The sequence below is a fragment of the Thunnus albacares genome, chromosome 12 (assembly GCF_914725855.1).
Source record: "Thunnus albacares chromosome 12, fThuAlb1.1, whole genome shotgun sequence".
Classification (NCBI taxonomy): domain Eukaryota; kingdom Metazoa; phylum Chordata; class Actinopteri; order Scombriformes; family Scombridae; genus Thunnus; species Thunnus albacares.
Genome location: NC_058117.1, coordinates 24618623 through 24638931, shown reverse-complemented (window position 1 = coordinate 24638931; position 20309 = coordinate 24618623). Strand labels below are relative to the sequence as shown.

The 20309-nt window shown below is 38.2% G+C and overlaps 1 protein-coding gene and 1 long non-coding RNA gene across 2 annotated transcripts in view; one reads left to right on the top strand and one right to left on the bottom strand.

The window, feature by feature from the left end:
* LOC122994026 overlaps positions 1 to 20309 on the top strand; it is a 103598-nt gene that overhangs the window by 46324 nt on the left and 36965 nt on the right. Inside the window, exon 2 of the long non-coding RNA XR_006406494.1 lies at positions 19411 to 19417. This is a non-coding gene — a long non-coding RNA (uncharacterized LOC122994026). The remainder of the gene's footprint in view (positions 1 to 19410; positions 19418 to 20309) is intronic.
* LOC122994022 overlaps positions 2562 to 20309 on the bottom strand; it is a 92382-nt gene continuing 74634 nt past the window's right edge. Inside the window, exons 6-10 of the mRNA XM_044368548.1 lie at positions 6911 to 7219; positions 5130 to 5414; positions 4682 to 4786; positions 3840 to 3892; positions 2562 to 3292 (exon numbers count right to left, since the gene is read on the bottom strand). Coding sequence (XP_044224483.1) covers positions 3074 to 3292; positions 3840 to 3892; positions 4682 to 4786; positions 5130 to 5414; positions 6911 to 7219 — 971 coding nt within the window. The 3' untranslated portion in view covers positions 2562 to 3073. The remainder of the gene's footprint in view (positions 3293 to 3839; positions 3893 to 4681; positions 4787 to 5129; positions 5415 to 6910; positions 7220 to 20309) is intronic.

Below are 20309 nucleotides of genomic sequence, written 5' to 3'. Positions count from 1 at the left end.
TGTTTTTATAGATCTCACATCTCTTTATCTCTCTTTATAGAACTTTACGGGTTTACAACTTTGCAAGAGGGATCATAAATGTGCTGCACAAAATTACAGGAACATATTTTACTGTGTTATAATGCATGTCAATACAAATATCCTGCAAACATACAGTATCTCACTTTTGAAGGTTAGAATACTCAATTCTTGTGTTGTGTTCATTTAACTTGCACACCATAAAGTCTTAATGACATTTGCATGGGACCTATTTAGTAGAAATGTTTTAGTCAGTTAGTCAGGCAGGACTGTTTTTAATAAAGCAAAATACAAAATAAAGGCAATTATGGCAATTATTCTATTAAGTGACTTTCTGTCTGTGTTAGTGACAGTCTACTGTCGGTGTAGTTGTTGCTTCCATGAAGTACAGCACATAAAACTCAAATGTACTACAATTATTTTCAAATGTATAAATTAGAATACTTACTGTATATCAACAACATATTTGTAAAATAAATTATGTGGACCATTTTTAAGTCAGAAATTTGTCAACTTTAAAAAAAGACACAAAATGTTTTCCAAAGACAGTATTTGGGTTAATTTGTTGTCAGAACTGTAATAAAAAAGTGTTTTGTTGTGTTGCAGGTTCAGAGAGTCTCTCTGCTGGTATCTCTGTGTGTCTGGTGAAGACAGTCGTGTTTTCTGTTGGTCTGGTCATCATGGTGTCTGCCGTCATCAGTGTCCACCTGATGGAGAGGCTCAAGAAACAAAAATGAAGAGACAAATCTACACCAACCAATCTGTCATGCACATTCTTATCAAGTAGTACAGCAGACACCACTGTGCGTGTGTGGGAATGTGGTCCTGTTTACAGAGCTTCACTTGCTTGTTGTGCTACATATCACAACCTCTTAACTTTGTAAAAAATATTCTGTCTCTCCTAATGAAGAGTGTTGTGTTGCTACTTCAACAGCCAACCTAGGTGCTTAATAAATCTTCTTCATTTCACCTACTTGTTTTGCTTCCTCTTCTTTAGGATGTCTGTCTTAATAAACCTGTTTTACCTTAAAAAAATCAATACAACCTCAGATATTTGTTCCTGAAGTTTGTTCATGCAGTCTGATTGAAACAGGTTTGTCTGGTCCAGCATTTCTTTTAATCTAATTCTTCACACTATAATAATAAAAATCTTATTAAAAACAGCTGAAATCAAGCCATGTCTCAGTGCAATGACACTATTAAAATCACTACTTATGATTCCTATTTTAATAACATTAGAAGGCAGCTTTCAGGAAGCCTAATATTATTGTTCTATCAAATAAATAAACTAAAACTAAACTAATGATGATGCAGCACAAAGAAACAGCAGCAGGCCTTTTAGACTGAAGGAAACTCAAAACCTTTTGGTTGAAGTACAAGTTGTGATTTCAGACAGGACTTCTCAGTGATCAGAATAATTGATCAGAGCAGATCTGAACAGATACACACTGACCAACGCATAAATTCTGTCCCTAATATTTGTTTGAGTATATATGCTGATTTAACTTTTGGGTAAAGTAAGCAAAACATTTTTTATTACAAGAACCAAAAACTAAACTCTCATGTCATATTGTGTATTTTTGTGAATCACTTAGGGCCTTGTATTGTAAATTATCATATAGCATGAAGTTTTTTCCCCACTCAAATATTGTGGGAGAGATTTCTTTCAAGAATGATACACTGAACATACACAACAAATGCAGATGAAGAAGAAAGAAAAACAAGAACACTTAATCTTGTTGGCTGAATGATAATCCATATTAAAATTTATTATTTTTTCCATTCATCCATTATCATTATCCACTTATCATGATCAGGGTCTTGGGGCCTCTGGATGTAATTGCTACCATTGGGTGAGATCCTGAACAGGTTTGTTACAGAGCTGACGCATATATACAGACAACTGTTCACACATTCATTTAAAGCCAACAGCAATTTAGAGTCCCTAATTCACCTAACCTGTATGTGGGGGAGGAAACTGCCAACCTGGACAAGAAGACTTACTTAAAAATACATAAAAATACATTGAATAAGTCAAAAGAATAGCTTGGCTTTTTGGGAAACATTTGTTTTCTTGCCAAGAGTTAAATGAAAATATGTCTGTGCCTCAAATATGAAGCTGCAGCAGGGGGTCAATTAGCTTAGCTTAGCACAAAGACTGGAAACAGCTAGCTTTACTCTCTACAAAGTTAAAAATATATACATAACCTCTAAGCATACTATTTAAAATGTTTGTTTAGTTCATACAAAAACAAAAATGTAAAAATCTCTATTTGTTATTTTTCTTTTTTAGATAACTGGATGGCAAAAATGTACTTTGCTGCAGGGGACTGCCGTCCGCTTCCCATTTCCAACTGTGAGTGTCACATTTCCAGCTGGGGCATTTAAAAAAAAAAAAACATAACAATGATTGTTGTGGTGTTTACTGTTGTCATGATGACGAAGGTTGCGTAACTTTAAGGAAGTGGAAACCACGTTTCAAGTGATCATTTTATCCCAAACTATGATTTTTCCCTAACTCTAACCAAGCTGTTTTTGTGCCTAAACCTAACCAGACCTTAACCACAGTGTTGTCACACCATAAAACATCAATATTTTTTTAACAGTAATTTGCTTTTGGTAACGGTTTTTGAAAGCGGCATATTACGCTCCCATGGGTCATTCTGAAAATGGATCATTCTGGAGTGCAGGTACAATCCACCTATGTGGTTGTTTAGTTATGAGGATGTGTTGGAAATAACTTAAAACGGAGGAAAAGCTGATCGTCATGGTCTCTGGTTTCTCTACTACCTTTATACTACACTGTATTCAATGAGCTACTGGGACTGTTAAAAGAAGGACAATGTGTGGAAACAAAACGCCGTCATCATTGGTCCATTAGTACAGCAGCTGGGTCAGAAAACAACTGTGCAGTCGAAGCAGAGTATGTAAATTACGTTCTCTATACAACACAAACACACAGAACTACAGATTCATATGAGATCAGAGACTGACTACGACTTTGCATTCATGTGTGTGAACACACCATTAGCATCCATCCTGTACATGCCATGATTTAGTCCTGTGAATGTATCTTATCTGTGTTTTTCAGTTCTGGGTGGTGGTTGGACAATTGAGCTATGTTAAACTGAGAATAAATGATCTCTGGCAGGTTGATGTTATTACTCTCAGTGGATCTTGTGGGTCTAGTTGAAATTCCTACTGTAGAATAGGTGGTGCATCCTGAAGCATCTTCTGTGGCATTCTGATTCAGAGGTTGGGCTGCCTCGATGCCCTAGAAATAAATCAAACGACCGTGTTAGAAAAATAAATTTTTACTTTGCTTCACATACTCAGTACAGTATATATTCAAACCTGCTGTTCAATGAGAACTTGAACAGCAGGTTTGGACAGGTGGATCGTGGTACATCTGGAAATAATTAAGTTCACAGCAAAACATTTGAACACAAGAAAGCAGCACAAACAGTGCTGTCTTCAGTGACATCTGCATGTAGCAGGTTCAGTGGGAGCAAGCAGCAGCACCAGTACAGCAGACTGGGTGAAGCAGCTGTTGTAGCAGAGATGGAGGTCGTTTAGATAGACTGCCAAGTCATTAGGATAAAGTGTTCAGTGTGCGTGGTTATAGGCTGACCAGTGCATTAGGAAGGCTGCATTTCTGTTCCACTTGAACTTACACAAGGTTTTTGATTTTTTTTAAATATTTCAACTGTTTCTGAAAATCAGGTCTTGACTGTTAAATTATTCACAATGTGAAATTCTTTTCCTCAGTTTGACAAGCAAAGTTGAGAGAGTTATGAAAAAAACAACACTGTGGCACTTACCTGAGGAACAGCGTATATTGTATTTTCACAGGTCTTTTTTCTTTTCTGTTGGTCTGTAATAAAAAAACATTGTTGTTTTGCTTAATAATAATAATAATAAGAAGAAGAAGAAGAAGAATGATAATAATTATCATCATCATCATCATCATCATCATCATAATAAAGGCTATTATGATTAAGGTTAGCAAAGATTAATTCAGAAAGCAAATTACTTATAAAATTCAAGATGGACAGATTTTGACCAAAAAAAATAAAAAATAAAACTGTTGATGCTTATTGAGCTCAAATACAAAATATGATGTTTATCTTGTTCTGAAGTTCACTGTAGTGGGAGGGACTTGTGTCTTTTAGGTCATTTTTTTGTAGCAGTTTGGACAAAACATGATTTGAATTTGCACAACAGAAATGAATGAGAAAGATGCAGTTGATGTTCTTGGTAGCAGCTTCTTTTGTTACAAGCTTCACCATTATTGTTACTGGTTGATAGATATTCAGTCGATTTATATATAGGGTAGAGGAGTTGTTTCAGCTTGTAAAGGTGACAGAAAAGGTTTGGGAACCACCTAATGGCACATTTTTGGTATTTACAAAAAGAGCCTTAGACTAAAAAACTTAAGGTTTCTTGAGAACTCAAGAAACCTCTTTTACCAAGCAGGTCTATGTTTCCAAAGCAAAATATACATATTTTAATTTCAGTGGGACTTTAATTATTCTTTTTTTACATAAGAGGTTTGTGGGTTTGGTAGATATTCTCTGCTACAATATTGGAATTCAAATACAAACAGCGATGAAGATTTTAATTACATAATTACTCTTGTGCTGAAATTTACATTGGGACTTACTTATAGTGATTCCTTTGAAAAGGCCAAAGCAAATACAAAAGATGACGACCAAACAGCCGAATACGATCCCGATCCAGCTGCCTATTGTTAGGCTCCCATTAGTAGCTGTAAATAAACAAACAAACAAAAAATAGATCAGAAATGTTGACATATTTTAAGATTTCAGTTTAAATTTCATAATAATTTCTGGGTGGCAGAACAGAAATAATCTCTCTGTCTAAGTTAAACCTCAAAGACTTTTGGACCACCAACCCTCTAAAAGTCAATGGATTCATTAAATAACTTTTTAGTTGCAAATATTTTTCTGAACAGTAAGAAAATGTTAATATGTTGACCCCCGCAGTATTTGGTAATAAATCTTTATGGATGAGAGTGATTTGCACTGCATGACAAGCAGTATGTGTAAACTGTGTTATTGTCAGTTAGCTGTTATGTCTTTCAGTCTCACCAGTATTTAGAGGGCAGAAATCCCAAATCTCCTTCAAGTCTTTGGTCCAGCTGACCTGGTTGCTATGGTTACAGATGATGGAGTCATTCAACAGGTATACACAGAGAGAAGAACCAAAGGATGTGACCTTTGATTGCTCTCCTCCCTTCTGATAGCAGGTTTGGGTGTCACATCTAAAAGTGCTGCTGATGTGAGAGTGCTCTGTCCTGCAGCTCACAGTGAGGTTACAAGACTCTGTGCTGTTAGACACAGAGTCCACTGACAGGTTAACTGGAGACACTGGATCTGGAAAAACAACATTTATGTGAAGGGTTTTGGAAATTAGAGTACTATTGTGTCAACATTTCAAAATTATAATGAAAAAATGATAGTTTATAGTATAACAATACAATAGAATGGGTAAGGATAGGATGCAGAGTATAAATTCCTGATGTATAAAATGTACTTGGAAAATGATTCTAACAGGATGATGAATAGATTTCTGTCAATATTCAACAATCACTAAATAGTACAAGACTTTCCGATAAACATTCCCTGTCAGGTTGGTAAATGTGAACACAGAGTTGGAACATCGAATCACAGCCAAGACAAAAGGTTTGTGACTTCACATCAGGTGAACCCTTTGGAAGAAGTACGGAGACCTTTTACTCAGACCCGGTGCCATGAGGTGTCTTAAGGTGTATGAGGTGTATTTTTTGTTAAAGCCTTATGTAACTATAGAACAATAGCAAAAACAACAAAATGTGGCTCAGCTGTTGTTTCAGAACAATGAACAGTGATATTTGTGAGGGTGTGTGCACCACACCACGTGCCTCCCCCTGTTTATTTGACAGAGAATCATTCATAAATCAAAAAAATGTTTAGCGCTCTGCTCTGATTAAGAAATGAATCTTTGATTTTGAAAAAGTAGACTTATATTGTTGTTATGCCTTTCTGAGGCTGTTGCATGGTTAAATCAATGTTTTATGAAAAAAAATGCCCCCTTGCATTTATTAACAGCCTCCTCACTCACTTCATCCTGGCACTGGGCCTGTTTTTACTCAAAAAGTAGCAATACCAAGATATAAAAAGGTGCACTGCACTTCCTGAAAGGCTGGTCAGTTGTGCTGACTCTCTATACACATTTCTCTCGTTGGCACAAATTAACCAACATTTGGGAATGAATTGTATCTTGAGCACTCAATGTAGTAAAATATAGCCTCGATTAATTTTTTTTCCCTCTATGGCCCTTCCAGGGCTCCTTAACATATTTAACTTTTTCTGACTAGTAAGAAATAATGTGTTGACCCCCGCAGTATTTGATAATAAATCTTTATGAATGAGGGTGATTCGCACTGCATGACAAGCAGTGTGTGTAAACTGTGCATTATTGTCAGTTAGCTGTTATGTCTTTCAGTCTCACCAGCATTTAGAGGGCAGAAATCCCAAATCTTCTTCATGTCTTCTTCCCAACTGACCTCGTTGCTGTGGTTACAGATGATGGAGTCATTCAGCAAGTAGACATGGAGAGAAGAGCCAGAGGTTGAGACCTCTGATTGCTCTCCTTCCATCTGATAGCAGGTTTGGGTGTCACATCTAAAAGTGCTGCTGATGTTACGGTCCTGTGTACTGCAGGTCACAGTGAGGTTACAAGACTCTGTGCTGTTAGACACAGAGTCCACTGACAGCTTAACTGGAGTCACTGGATCTGGAAAAAAACATTTGTGTGAAGGGTTTTGGAAATTAGAGTACTATTGTGTCAACATTTCAAAATTATAATGAAAAAATGATAAGAAACTTACTTTGGACTATGACCTTGTATTCAGCTAATTTTCGGTCTTTTGCACCAATCACTTGTGCAACATAAGGTCCACTGTCAGCCTGTTGTAGATTCTTTAATAGCAAAGAGCCATTTTGATCAGACAACTCAGCCCTTCCTGAGTACTTTTTAAAGATAATTATTTTGTTATCATGTGATAATCTTACTACAGAGTAACTGGTATTGAATATCCAAAAAAAATCTTCCCCCTCAGTGAGTACAACAGGTTTCTTGACTTCCAGAAGTACATCATCTCCCTGCTTCACAAACACAGGAGTCACAGCTGTGGACCCTAAAAGAACATATCAAAAAAGAACAGATGTCAAAATCATGAAAACCCATTTTTAGTCAGTTTAGTTAGTGTTTTATAGTGGTCATAAATTGATTGGAAATGAATTATTTTGGTAGTTAGTTATTATTTTCTTTTCATATTTATTCATGTATGTTTTTATTTGCTTGTTTATTGAGGTGATGGAATTAATAAATGGCTGTCACATTTGAGCTGCAATAGTTAAGTTGGGTTTATATTGCAGAGTGGGGTACAAAGGAGTGAGGTCTGCACACTGTTAAGCTCCCAATAAATAATTTTATTCTCTTTTTCGAGGCAATGTTTCGATCTGTAAGATCTTCCTCAGACATTAATTACTATTCCTATTCTATTTAAACTCTTTTTAATGCACAAATTGAAGGAATTGGCAGAATTACATTTCACTGTGATTTTATCTTATATGATTACATGTGATGAATAAACTTGACCTGTGGATATTATTCCTGCTCCCTGCAGAGATTCAGTCCCTGCAAGACACATACAGACATGTGTCCTGCACTGTTGTGGTGTGAAAGATGTGCAATGCTTTAATATTCAAAAACCCCAAAACTCGAAAAGTTCAATACATTTAGAGGTCAGATCCCATGTACACCAAGGCCAGACAACATTCAAACTTCCTGTCACTCTTCACTAGCCCTCACCTCTCACCGTGGTTGAGCAATAATGTGGTAAAATGTAGTTGGTTGTAAAAGCTACAACGCCACAAATCTGATCAAACAAGTCCAATTCAAACAGGACATGTAGTTGACTGACATGATTTCCATTATAGATTTAAATGTACAGTTGACCAATCTGTGTGTGTGTGTGTGTGTATACATCATGTTAGCATGCAAACGGTACAAATGAAGGGTTTCTGGAACTAATTATGGTGAAGAAATGCACTGAGCAAAAGAGGGAGGTGAACTAGCAGCTGCTGGGTTTCTGCAAGTAGTTGAGCTCGAGTTCCCTCTTAAACTAAACATCATTTAGTCATTTATGTTCCATTATTTTCAATAATTGAAACTGAATGTTTCCTGATTCATTTGTGTTATCTCACTTGGCATTTCAAAGTTGTGTCTTTACAGTTGTAAAGTCTGAAACAAGAGATTTGGTAACTGTTTTTTTTTAAGATATGTACCAAGGACTCCCTGTTTTCCACAGAAGCACCACCCACATCTCTATTTTATTTAGCGTTTGAAAATGAAACTGAATGAAAATTCAGTCTATCAGGTTCAGGTTTTTTGTGTTAATTTTACTCATCCAGCATTATAAATGAAATAAATAAAGTTATGTATTTCCCCAAAAGAATTGTGTTCCTGGCAGTGTGGCAAAGGATTTGAAACTACATTTAGATATTCATGTTACAAAACACAACTTATAGAAAATATATTTAAGATAAAAATGAATTAAAGATTAATCAGCCTAACAGTGCAGATATTGAAAGTAAATATACTGAATTTCAGAAGCTCCACAAACGTTTTCTACTTTAACAGTTGAAAGATTTACTGAAAGTGAAAGCAGAAAATAAAGAGCAAATACCTCCACCATAATGTATATGTTTGTTACTTTAATAACACAAAAACGTTTTAATTTTTTAAAAATCTCTGTCTGGATATATTCGGGTCTTGTACAAGAATGAAGAATTCTAGTTTAATGTGTCGTATTCTAATTTCTCTGGTACTGAAGAATATTTGATTATTATAATTTTTCTCATTTACATCAACCAGAACGTTAACAAACCTCATTTTTTTAACCATTGATAGGAATGGAGTAATAAATTACAACATCTGAAAAGAATTACAATTTTTAGTGAACACATGGCTCAGTTTCATAGTATATTGGGTCAATAATGTCTAAATCAAAAACAAGTTCCAGTAGTGCCTCACTACAACAACCAGACTTTGAAAACAAAGTCAAACAACAGAAAATATTTAAAGAAAAATGTTTTACCTTGTGTTTCCCATGAATGCAGCACACAAACAGCAAAGAGAAGAACGACGAGGGCCATTGTGCATATGAGCTGTATGAGGAAGTGATAATATTATTTGTGCACTTTGACCGTGCTTAGTGATAACTTGTCTTCTCAGAAGTCTCTGCATAATCCACAGATCTCACTGAACAGTTTTTATTGAAACTCTTGCTACTGAAGAAATAGTCCCATTTTTCACATCATTTTTGGAATATTTGATTATCACAAATAAAATCAGCCTCCTGCCAACACACTCATCATACAAAAAACCTAAAAGAATACACTACTGAAAAAAGCTGAAATGAAACATGGCCTCTAACCTCATGATGAACTTTATTAAATATTTTTTTAGAGAGAACGGTCTCATTTGAAAATATGTTTTCAACAGATCTCTCTATCTGCACTTTAGATAGTATTAACACCCCAGAGCTTAATGTTAATTAGAGAACGGTTAAAAACACGTTCCATACAATTTCCAACATATTCATATCCGTCGTCTGTCATGTCTAACCACCATCATTTAAACTGAGATGTAAATGCCAACCTGAGATGTGCTGCCCTCCTGCCAACACACTTGTCATAAAAAAAAAAAAAACTAAAAGAATAAGTGTACTGGGCTCAGCAGCACCTGGTCTTCTATAAGTCACTGTACGATCCACAGATCTCAATGCAAACAGTTTTTACTGAAACTGTTGCGATATATATTTCAGATGTAATTTTAGCAATATTTGAGTACTCACATGAATGTACTTAGCACTGTGGACAAAACTGAAGAGCCGGTATCATCGGTAATTAAAGTTCTGCTAGGTACAGCAAGACAGTCTATCTGCAGGACTCCTCTGTAGTGACACTTCTGGTGCAGGTCAAGTCAAGTCAATTTTTTTAATGAGCACATTAATAAACAATGGATGTTGACCAAAGTGCTTTACAGAGAGATTAAGTTGTGGGATTATTTGATTGATGATTATAATCAAATAAAAATACAGACATAAATAGAGGACATAAGAAAATGAATAAAAGCATAGAATATCTTGATAAAATCATAACACAAACAGCATTGCGCAAACAACAAATAAATACAAAGGGATAAAAGCCAGAGTGTGGTCAGGCATGTCTTCATGATGACAATTAAGAAGCTAAAGAAAAGAGAGAGGTCTTTAGAGGGGTTTAAAAAATATCAATAGAGGGGGAAGATCTAATAATAACAATATGTTGTATGTTATATGTTGTGGGCATTTTGGTCTGAGAAACTGTAGCCTGACATCTCTCTTTTTAGACAGCAGGTGGCTGCATGATGATTATAGTCACATGGTAGCAGTACATGGAAGAGGAAGCATCTGTTTTTTGTGAGGGAGGAGTATGTATGTACTGTTGATATTTAGTTAGTAGTGATTCTGCTCCTACGAGGATGGACACTTTTGGTGTGAGTGTCGATACTTTTAATGAACAGTCCATCACTTTATCTTCTCAAATTCAGATATCTGTAATTAGTTATGATGAGTTCAACTCAAATATTTTTCATGTCTACATGATGCAGGTGGAAAAAACTTAAATGCACTGATGGACAAAATAAGGTTCAATTCATAGGCTCCTAGAGGGACAGCCATACTCAAAATCACACACACACACATAAAAAACATGATGCAAAACATTTTAAAAAGATCAAAATATTCAAATTACATCTCAAACATTCATTTTTATGATTTCAGACAAGTAAAACAATGACAGTCTCACTTAGATTAATGGACTGTCAATATAACAGTAAATCTGGATGCATTTATAGCAGTTTTATGAGTGCTATATAATGCATTCTGCTGTGAAACTCACAAAAAGCACACGAAAGGCCCACTCAGGAGCCAGTGTTTGGTTTGTCCATTCTGGGCTACTGTAGAAACATGGTGGTGCAACATGGCGGGCTCCGTGGAAGAAGACCCACTCTCTATGTAGATATAAAGGGCTCATTCTAAGGTAACAAAAACACAACTTCTTATTTTCAGGTGATTATACACTAATTAAAACATACTTATGATTATTATATTCCATTTCTGCCAATATTTCTGCCAATAGATCCCATAAATCTTACACAAACCTACTGTAAGTCAGCTAAAGAATTGTGAGGAAAGTAATTAGCTAATGTGCACGTTAAAACAAAATTTTAAAAAAGTCAAATGTTACTACATCACATTACAAATCTTACACATTGCTGTAAGGTGAGGTGCCGGGTAGAGGGGTCTTAATCCAGACAGAGACGTCACTAGTGAGACTAAACTGAGGTTGAATCATAGTTTACAGCCTTCCATTGGTTGATTCTGCTGCCAATCAAACATATCTGTGCTCCTATCGACTAGTTTTACTGCCTCCGCCTCTGTTATTTTTTCCTCCTGTTCTTCTCTCTCGGCAGTTTTACTGAGCAGGGCGCGTGTCTTTGTCCCGCTCAGCAAATCAGAGCCTCAGTGGATCCTGTGGGTCTAGTTGGAAATCCTACCAAAGCATAGGTAGAGTTTAAAGGACTACATCACATTACAAAGCTTACACATTGCTGTGAAGTGAGACTAAACTGAGGTTAAACCGTAGAAGCAGTTTACAGCCTTCCATTGGTTGATTCTGCTGCCAATCAAACATGTCTGTGCTCCTATTGACTAGTTTTACTGCCTCCGCCTCGGTTTTTTTTTCTCCTGTTCGTCTCTCTCGGGCAGTTTTACTAAGCAGGGCGCGTTTAAAGTTAAAGTTTAAAGGACAATCTGAAGCGTCTTCTGTGGCATTCTGATTAGGTTGTTGGGCTGGATTGATGTCCTAGAAATAAATCAAACTACCATGTTAGATTTTTTTTCCATTTTTACTTTACTTGAAATACTCAGTAGGGGAGAACGGGGTAACATGAGCCACTTTTTACATTTGATGATTTTTATTCAAAACAAAAGTGTATTTGTTTCAAATAATAGTTACTATATACACCTCAGGTTGTTGTGTACCCATGGAAATTAAAACAAGTTATCTAGTTATTATGGTTTTAGAACAATGAGCCATCAAAAAAAGTTAGTCCTATGGCACAATTTGCCCCAAGGTAGGGGTAAAATGAGCATGGGGGTGAATTGAGTGCTCTACAGGTAAATAGTGCTACCATGAAATTACTGATAAAAATTACAGAAAATCAAACAAATTAATTATAAAATTAAAAATAATGTTGAACTTTATTAATGGCATTAATTTAACAAAGGCATAAACTCATACTTTTAAGTAAAATGATTTGTTTGTGTCCTGTTGTTCAACATGTTACCTAAACATTTTCAGTAAAGATTAAACTGTGATCTTTGTGTGTTAGCTACAGAAAGAATGTGTGTGTAAATGTGCTTTTGTGTAAATAGACAGGTGACAAATTAAAGGAAAAACCAGTACAGGCCTGAATGCTTGACCCCTACAGTTAGGGGGTCTGGGGGCTCTGTTATGCTGTGGGGGGCATTTTGCTGTCATGGTTTGGGTCCACTTGTCCCCTTAGAGGGAAGGGTCACTGCTAATCAATACAAAGTTGTTCTGAGTGATCACCTTTATCCTATGATGAAACATTTCTATCCTGATGGGAGTGGTCTCTTCCAGGATAACAATGCCCCTTTTCACTGGGCATGAGGGGTCACTGAATGGTTTGATGAGTCTGAAAATGATGTGAATCATATGGTGTGGCCTTCACAGTCACCAGATCTCAACCAAACTGAACACCTATGGGAGATTTTGGACTGATGTGTTCGACAACGCTTTCCACCACCATCATCAAAACACCAAATGAGGGAATATCTTTTTGAAGAATGGTGTTCATCCCTCCAGAATAATTCCAGAGACTTGTAGAATCAATGCCAAGGTGCATTGATGCTGTTCTGCTGGCACATGGTGGTCCAACACTGTACTAAGACACTTTATGTTGGCTTTTCCTTTAATTTGTCACCCGTCTGTATGTTCAGCAAGTTTGTTTGTGGCTTAAACTTAACATTAGTCAACAATTAGGTATTTATTCATCAACATTGTAACACTTGAACCAGTGATCAAACATTAACATGAACAGTGTCTCTAGTCTCTAGAATATCAGAAAATAATTTTTGGTGGGTAAATTGAGCCATTGACCCAACTGGCCCCAACATCACTGGCACGTTTTATCCCACAACCTCCATTTTTGACAAAACTGTTTCACACAGTGGCTCAGATCCACAATTATGCTAAGTTTATGACCTTGTTTTGTAGCTTACACTGACTTAAATTAACATGTAATAATGTCCAAAACAAATCTATTTTAATTAAGATACAAGACTGATATTTTAGCAACATGATGAATTCACTTGGCATGACAAAATCTTTTTTTTTGCTCTGTTTTGCTGACCACTCTTTCCATGTGCTTGAGTCCAAGATGGAGTCTTGTCACATATCATTGGTGCAATGCAAAGATGACGTCAAAAGATGAGGCCTTTGCAGGCTCCATTTTCTTTGCTGCAAAATGTCGGTTTTCTGTTCGAACATTTACTGTTGTCCACACCACTGGTATCTTTCATCTTGCAGCCTGAAAATGTAAGAGGTCTTAAATACACTGTGGCGCAATGAGAAAGGAAGTAGTTATATTGCATGTGCAGTGAGCTACCTAGATAAGTGTGTTAAAGTGACTCAAACTAACTAAACTAATACAACAAATACACAGTATAAACTTTGAAGTGGACCACAGATGAAAATGATCCGTCAGCTAACTCTGGTGCAACATACAAAACCTTTTCCTTTAAATATAGCGCTATTAATTATTCAAACTTTGCAAGGATGCCAACAGGATCTATTGAAATATGTAATAGTATTCTTGTTCATCATTATCTTAACTTCTTATTTGACAGACTTAAATGATTTCAGTAATTAAAGACTCAAACAGTAAAACAGAGCTTGGAGAGGAAGTTTGAATAGAGAAGTTATTTTGTTCACATCATCAACATGGTAACATCCTGTAAGTTTATGTGGTTTTCATAGGAAAACACAGTTGTGACACAAAGGCGCTGCACCTTGAAGTCAGATCAGCCAGAGACTATGATGTTTATCTTTGTGATACTGGGACTTCTGCTCTGCAAAGAAGTAGCAGGAAGGACAAACATATTACATTTTAATTTTATTACAGATACAGCAATGATACCTGAGCAGACTTTTTAATGGTGATTGATGCACTGAGCATTGTGGACAAAGCTGAAGAGCTGGAATCATCTGTAATGAAAGTCCTGTGAGGTACTGCAGTGTTGAGCTCATGATTAGGAACTAACATGCAGTTTTAAAGGATTTTATCAAAGCAGCAGGACAGAAGGTGATACTGTAGCTTGATTAAAGGGTATCCCTGCATTTAGTAGTTGGTAGGCAAAAAATGAATTGTGATCATTTACGGTTTTGGGTTTTTAGGGTTTTGTACTTTTTTGAGCATCTGAGGTAATAGTAATAATAATAATTGTTATTATTAATTATTATTTAATTGATAATAATAAGAATAATATGTTGTATGTTTTATGTTGTGGGCTTTTTGATCTGAGAAACTGTAGCCAGACTGATCTCTTTTTAGACAGCAGGTGGCTGCATGATGATTATAGTCACAATGTAGCAGCAGCACACGGAAGAGGAAGTATCTGTATTTTGTGAGGGAGGAGTATGTATGTGTTGTTGATATTTAGTTAGTATTGATTCTGCTCCAGAAGGTTCAAGTGTCAATACTTTTAATGGACAGTCCATCACTCTATTAAACCTGAAATTCGAATAAATAAATAAATTCAAAAAAACTTAAATGCACTGACAGACAACATAAGGTTCAAATCAGAAGCTCCTAGTAGGACAGCCCCACTCGAAATCACAAACACACACAAAAAAACCACCACAATGCAAAACATTTAAAACAGATCAAGTAAAATATGTTTTTGCAGAATGCATTATATAGCACTCAAAAAACTGCTATAAATGCATCTAGATTTATCATTATATTGACAGTCCATTAATCTAAGTGAGACTGTTGTTATTTTATTTGTCTCAAATCAAGGAATGAAGGCAGTGGCAGAAATATCCAGATCACTTTCTTAATGATGATTTTTTAAAACAGTGGTGACATACAAGTGAAAAAAGCATACAAGTGATTTCTGCTCTTTTTACAGGGTCCAGTGATGTGACAACTGTGTTTGTGCAGAAAGGGAAGGATTTACATCTGGATGTTAACAAACCTGTTGTTCTAGTAGAAGACACTGAATTTAGATGGAAATTCAATAATACTCACAATGTAGTAAGATTATTTCCTGATAAAAGAACAATAATAAGTAGCAGTTATGTAGGAAGGGCTGAGTTTTCTCTACAAAATCACTCTTTGCTGTTGAAGAATGTGCAACAAAATGACAGTGGAGATTACACTGCATCGATAATTGGGGACAAATACCAACATGTAGCTGAATACAAGGTCATAATTCAAGGTAGGTTTCTTTAGATTTCAAATATTGATACACAGTAGTACCCTGTTTCAAAACCCTTCACATCTATTTTTTCCCCTAGATCCAGTGTCTCCAGTTAACCTGTCAGTGGACTCTGTGTCTAACAGCACAGAGTCCTGTAACCTCACTGTGAGCTGCAGTACAGAACGCTCTCACATCAGCAGCACTTTTGGATGTGACACCCAAACCTGCTATCAGAAGGGAGGAGAGCAATCAGAGGTCACAACCTCTGATTCTTCTCTCCGTGTCTACCTGTTGAATGACTACATCATCTGTAACCATAGCAACCAGATCAGCTAGACCAAAGACTTGAAGAAGATTCGGACTCTCTGCCCTCTAATTACTGGTGAGACTGAAAGACATAACAGCTAACTGACAATAACACAGTTTACACACACTGCTTGTCATGCAGTGGAAATCACCTTCATCCATAAAGGATCATAGTCAGCTGTTTGGTCATCATCTTTTGTATTTGCTTTGGCCTTTTCAAAGGAATCACGTTATGTAAGTCAATTTAAATTTCAGCACAAGAGTAATAATGTAATTTAAATCTTCATTGCTGTTTGTATTTGAATTCCAGTATTGTAGCAGAGAATATCTACCACACCCACAAACCTCTTATGTATGAATAAAAAAATGACACCAGAATGATTAAAGTCCAACTGAAATTAAAATATATATATTTTGCTTTAGAAACATAGTCCTGCTTGGTAAAAGGGGTCTCTTGAGTTCTCTTTAGAGCAAAAACCTTTTTTAGTTTTTTAGTCTAAGGCTCTTTTTGTTAATACCAAAAATGTGCCATTAGGTGGTTCCCAAACCTTTTCTGTCATTCCCACCTTTACAAGCTGAAATAACTCCTCTACCCTATATATAAATCGACTGAATATCTATCAACCAGTAACAATAATGGTGAAGCTTGTAAGATACCTTCACAGGACTAAATCATGGCATGTACAGGATGGATGCTAATGGTGTGTTCACATACATGAATGCAAAGTCGTAGTCAGTCTCTGACCTCATATGAATCTGTAGTTCTGTGTGTTTGTGTTGTATAGAGAACGTAATTTACATACTCTGCTTCGACTGCACAGTTGTTTTCTGACCCAGCTGCTGTACTAATGGACCAATGATGACGGCGTTTTGTTTCCACACATTGTCCTTCTTTTAACAGTCCCAGTAGCTCATTGAATACAGTGTAGTATAAAGGTAGTAGAGAAACCAGAGACCATGATGATCAGCTTTTCCTCCGTTTTAAGTTATTTCCAACACATCCTCATAACTAAACAACCACATAGGTGGATTGTACCTGCACTCCAGAACGATCCATTTTCAGAATGACCCATGGGAGTGTAATATGCCGCTTTCAAAAACCGTTACCAAAACCAAATTACTGTTAAAAAAATATTGATGTTTTATGGTGTGACAACACTGTGGTCTGGGTTAAGGTCTGGTTAGGTTTAGGCACAAAAACAGCTTGGTTAGTGTTAGGAGTAAAGGGGGCGGGGTTTATAGTTCCTCTTTCTTCCTTTCCCTTTCTTAAACTGGACTGGTTTTCATTGAGAAGATAACAAGGGGGTGTGGTTAAGCTGCGGGCTGATAAAAGGACGCCACGGTGAGGTGCGTGCGCAACCACTGGAGTAATGTGAGGCCGCTCAGCTGGGAAAGCGCGAACCTTTGAAAGTGATACGAAGTGAGTTAAAGCCCAGAGAGACGTCCTTTGTAGAAGCGTTCGAGACATTACAGCCGCACACCTTTCCTGCACCCGGACCCTTTAGTAAAACCAGTTTTGTTCTTCGGGGACCCATCCCCCAACCACCAAAACCTGAACTGAACCGCCAGAAGGAGCTCGCGGCTCACGAGAGCAACGCCAGAGCTGGCGAGGCCGAGTCGGAGGGACTTGCACTGCTAGTCGGCGTGGCAACCCGATAAGGTAACCCACCTCCAGCCTGTCTATCTCTAACACTGGAAACCAGTCCGTCTTTCTCTGATTCCTTCCTAGTTTTCTCCTTTTCTACACCCTCCAGGTTAGGACTAGTATTGGTTCATTGATACTGAATCCCCTAGACTTGACTAGTCCGTAACATAATTTGGGAGGCTCGTCCGGGATATGGATTCGAAGCGATTAGAGTTCAGTTAGTGAGTTACATCCAAGCATTCTGTTTGCGGGAAGAGGCACAAGTGAGTTGGATTCAGCTCGGTAAAAGTTGTATGTTGCTAGGTTTAGAAGTAGGCCATGGACATACAGCTACGGGCAGAACAGCTGCTCGGTGCCAGACTCTCGTTTTAAACAGATGGTTGTGTATGTATGTAAAACTCAGCTAGCTAGACGAAAGGTTAAGGAAAATTTATCGGGTGTGTCGAGGTTAAAAACGAGGATAGGTCTGTAAGTTGACGATAACAGTGTGGCTTAGCGGGTTGGTTGACGGCTGGTGTTTTGCTGCTGTGCGCGGCGTACGGGTGCATTGGTTTGTGGTCCGTGTGTAAGTTGTATTGTCGTAAGTGCTGTGTGCGACTTACGGGTGCATTGGTTTGCGGTCCGTGTGTAAGTAGCACTGTCATGAGTGCTGTGTGACTTATGTTTGCATCGATCTCTGAGAATAGAGTGACCTATGAGCTACCTCCTGTTAGCAGGTTATACGTTTAGTTTATGGCCATCTGATAAGTTACCTTAGAGGTAATTTTTGCGAGGCCCTTGTCTCCTTTGGTTACCCCCACCGGTGAGCGCTCACTAACGGTGACTATGGCTACTTTCAGAGTAGAAGAGTTTTGTGGGAGCGATTTTGGGCGAAATGAGTTGCGTAAGCTTAGAAAAGAAGATTTGCTTGCGGTAGCTCAATATTGTGAGGTCGAGATAAATCCAGAGGCTAGAAAGCCAGAAATTGTGGAGACTCTCATATCAGCGTTACACCTGCATGATCCGGTACAGGAGAGAGAGAGGGAGGAGAGAGAGAGAGAAAGAGCGAGAGAGGGGGAGCGGATGTTTCAACTTGAGCTGGCAAAAATGGCAGCAAGAGAGCAAGAGCAGAAACTTGAGTTGGCAAGGTTGGCATTGGAGCAAGAGAAGCTTAAAGCTAACCATAGTGTCCTACAACGCAAGCACGAGGCTCGTTTTGATGTTTCCAGCTGTTTAAGACTCATGCCAAAATTTAACGGTGATGATGTGGCCTCTTTCTTCGAAGCTTTTGAGAAAGTAGCCAAAGAGCTAGAGTGGCCCGAGAATAGGTGGACGCTGCTTATCCAGAGTGTGCTTGAGGGTAAAGCTCAAGAAGCTTATGCAGCCTTAGATGCTTCTGACAGCCGAGACTATGATGCTGTGAGGAAGGTGGTTTTGGCAGCCTATGAGGTGGTGCCAGAAGCCTACCGACAGAAGTTCAGGTCTCTGCAGCGGAAACAAGGTGAGACTTTCCTTGATTTGGCTAGGCAACAGGAAGTTGTGTTTGACAGGTGGTTAGCAAGTACCAACACACATACCTTTCAAGAGTTGCGACAACTTATACTTGTGGAGCAGTTTAAAACCAGTTTACCCCGGCACATGGAAATACATCTAAATGAGAGAGGCGTTACAGAGCTGAGAGGAGCTGCTATGGCAGCAGATTCTTACGAGTTAACGCACAGAGAGGCGCCTTGGAAAAACAAGGTTGGCAGACAGGATAGGAGGCAGGCTACCACTGACAGGCCTACAGAGGCTAGTGTGGTTAAGCCTACTCTTCCCTCCCTGCGGTCTCAAGGACCAGGGAAAAGGTACGAGAAGCCTTTTATTCCTAGAAGTGATGTCATCTGTCATTACTGCAAAAAGCCTGGCCATATAAAGTCCAGTTGTCCTGGTCTCAGGAGAAGAAATGGGGATGAGAAAGTTGTGGGGTTGATAAATGCCCACCCACAGATTGGTCTTTGTGAAGTGGACAGCGTGAACCTGCCATCCTGCCCAGTAGCAAAGGGGTTTGAAGGTTTTGTGTCAAGGGGGGCTGTTTCTGGGGCACCTGATAGGGAAATGGTCCCTATATCCATCCTGAGGGACACAGGGGCCACACAGTCCTTATTGGTTCAGGGTATTATAGATCTCTCGCCCGCCACCTATTTAAAAGCTTCTACCCCAGTGAAGGGTGTGGGAGGTGGTTTTATTAGTGCTCCCTTGCACCGGATATTTCTGGAGTCTAACATTGTAAATGGGCCGGTAGTGGTCGGCATTGTACCTTCCTTGCCAGTTGAAGGGGTTGCCTTTGTGTTGGGAAATGATTTGGCCGGTACTCAGGTTTGCGTGACACCAGTTGTGTGTGAGAAACCTTGTGAAGTCCCAGAGACCATGGCTTTGGAAAGAGAACACCCCGAGGTGTTTACAGCTTGTGTGGTGACATGTGCTCAGGCTCTGGCTGCTGAAAAAGGAAATTCCAGCGAGCAGGATGAACTGCCTGGTGGGTTGGCTGATACCTTTTTCGCTAGGCTAGCTGAAGTGTCACCTTGCTCTCAGTTCACTCGGGAAGCCCTCATATTAGAGCAGGAAAAGGATCCTTCTGTAGCTCCATTGAGACAGACAGCTGCTAGTGCTGAGGACATGAAAGAGGTAGCTGAAGGCTTCTTTATCCAAGATGGAGTCCTGTTGAGGAAATGGCGGCCTCGTGATCGTCCTGCTGAG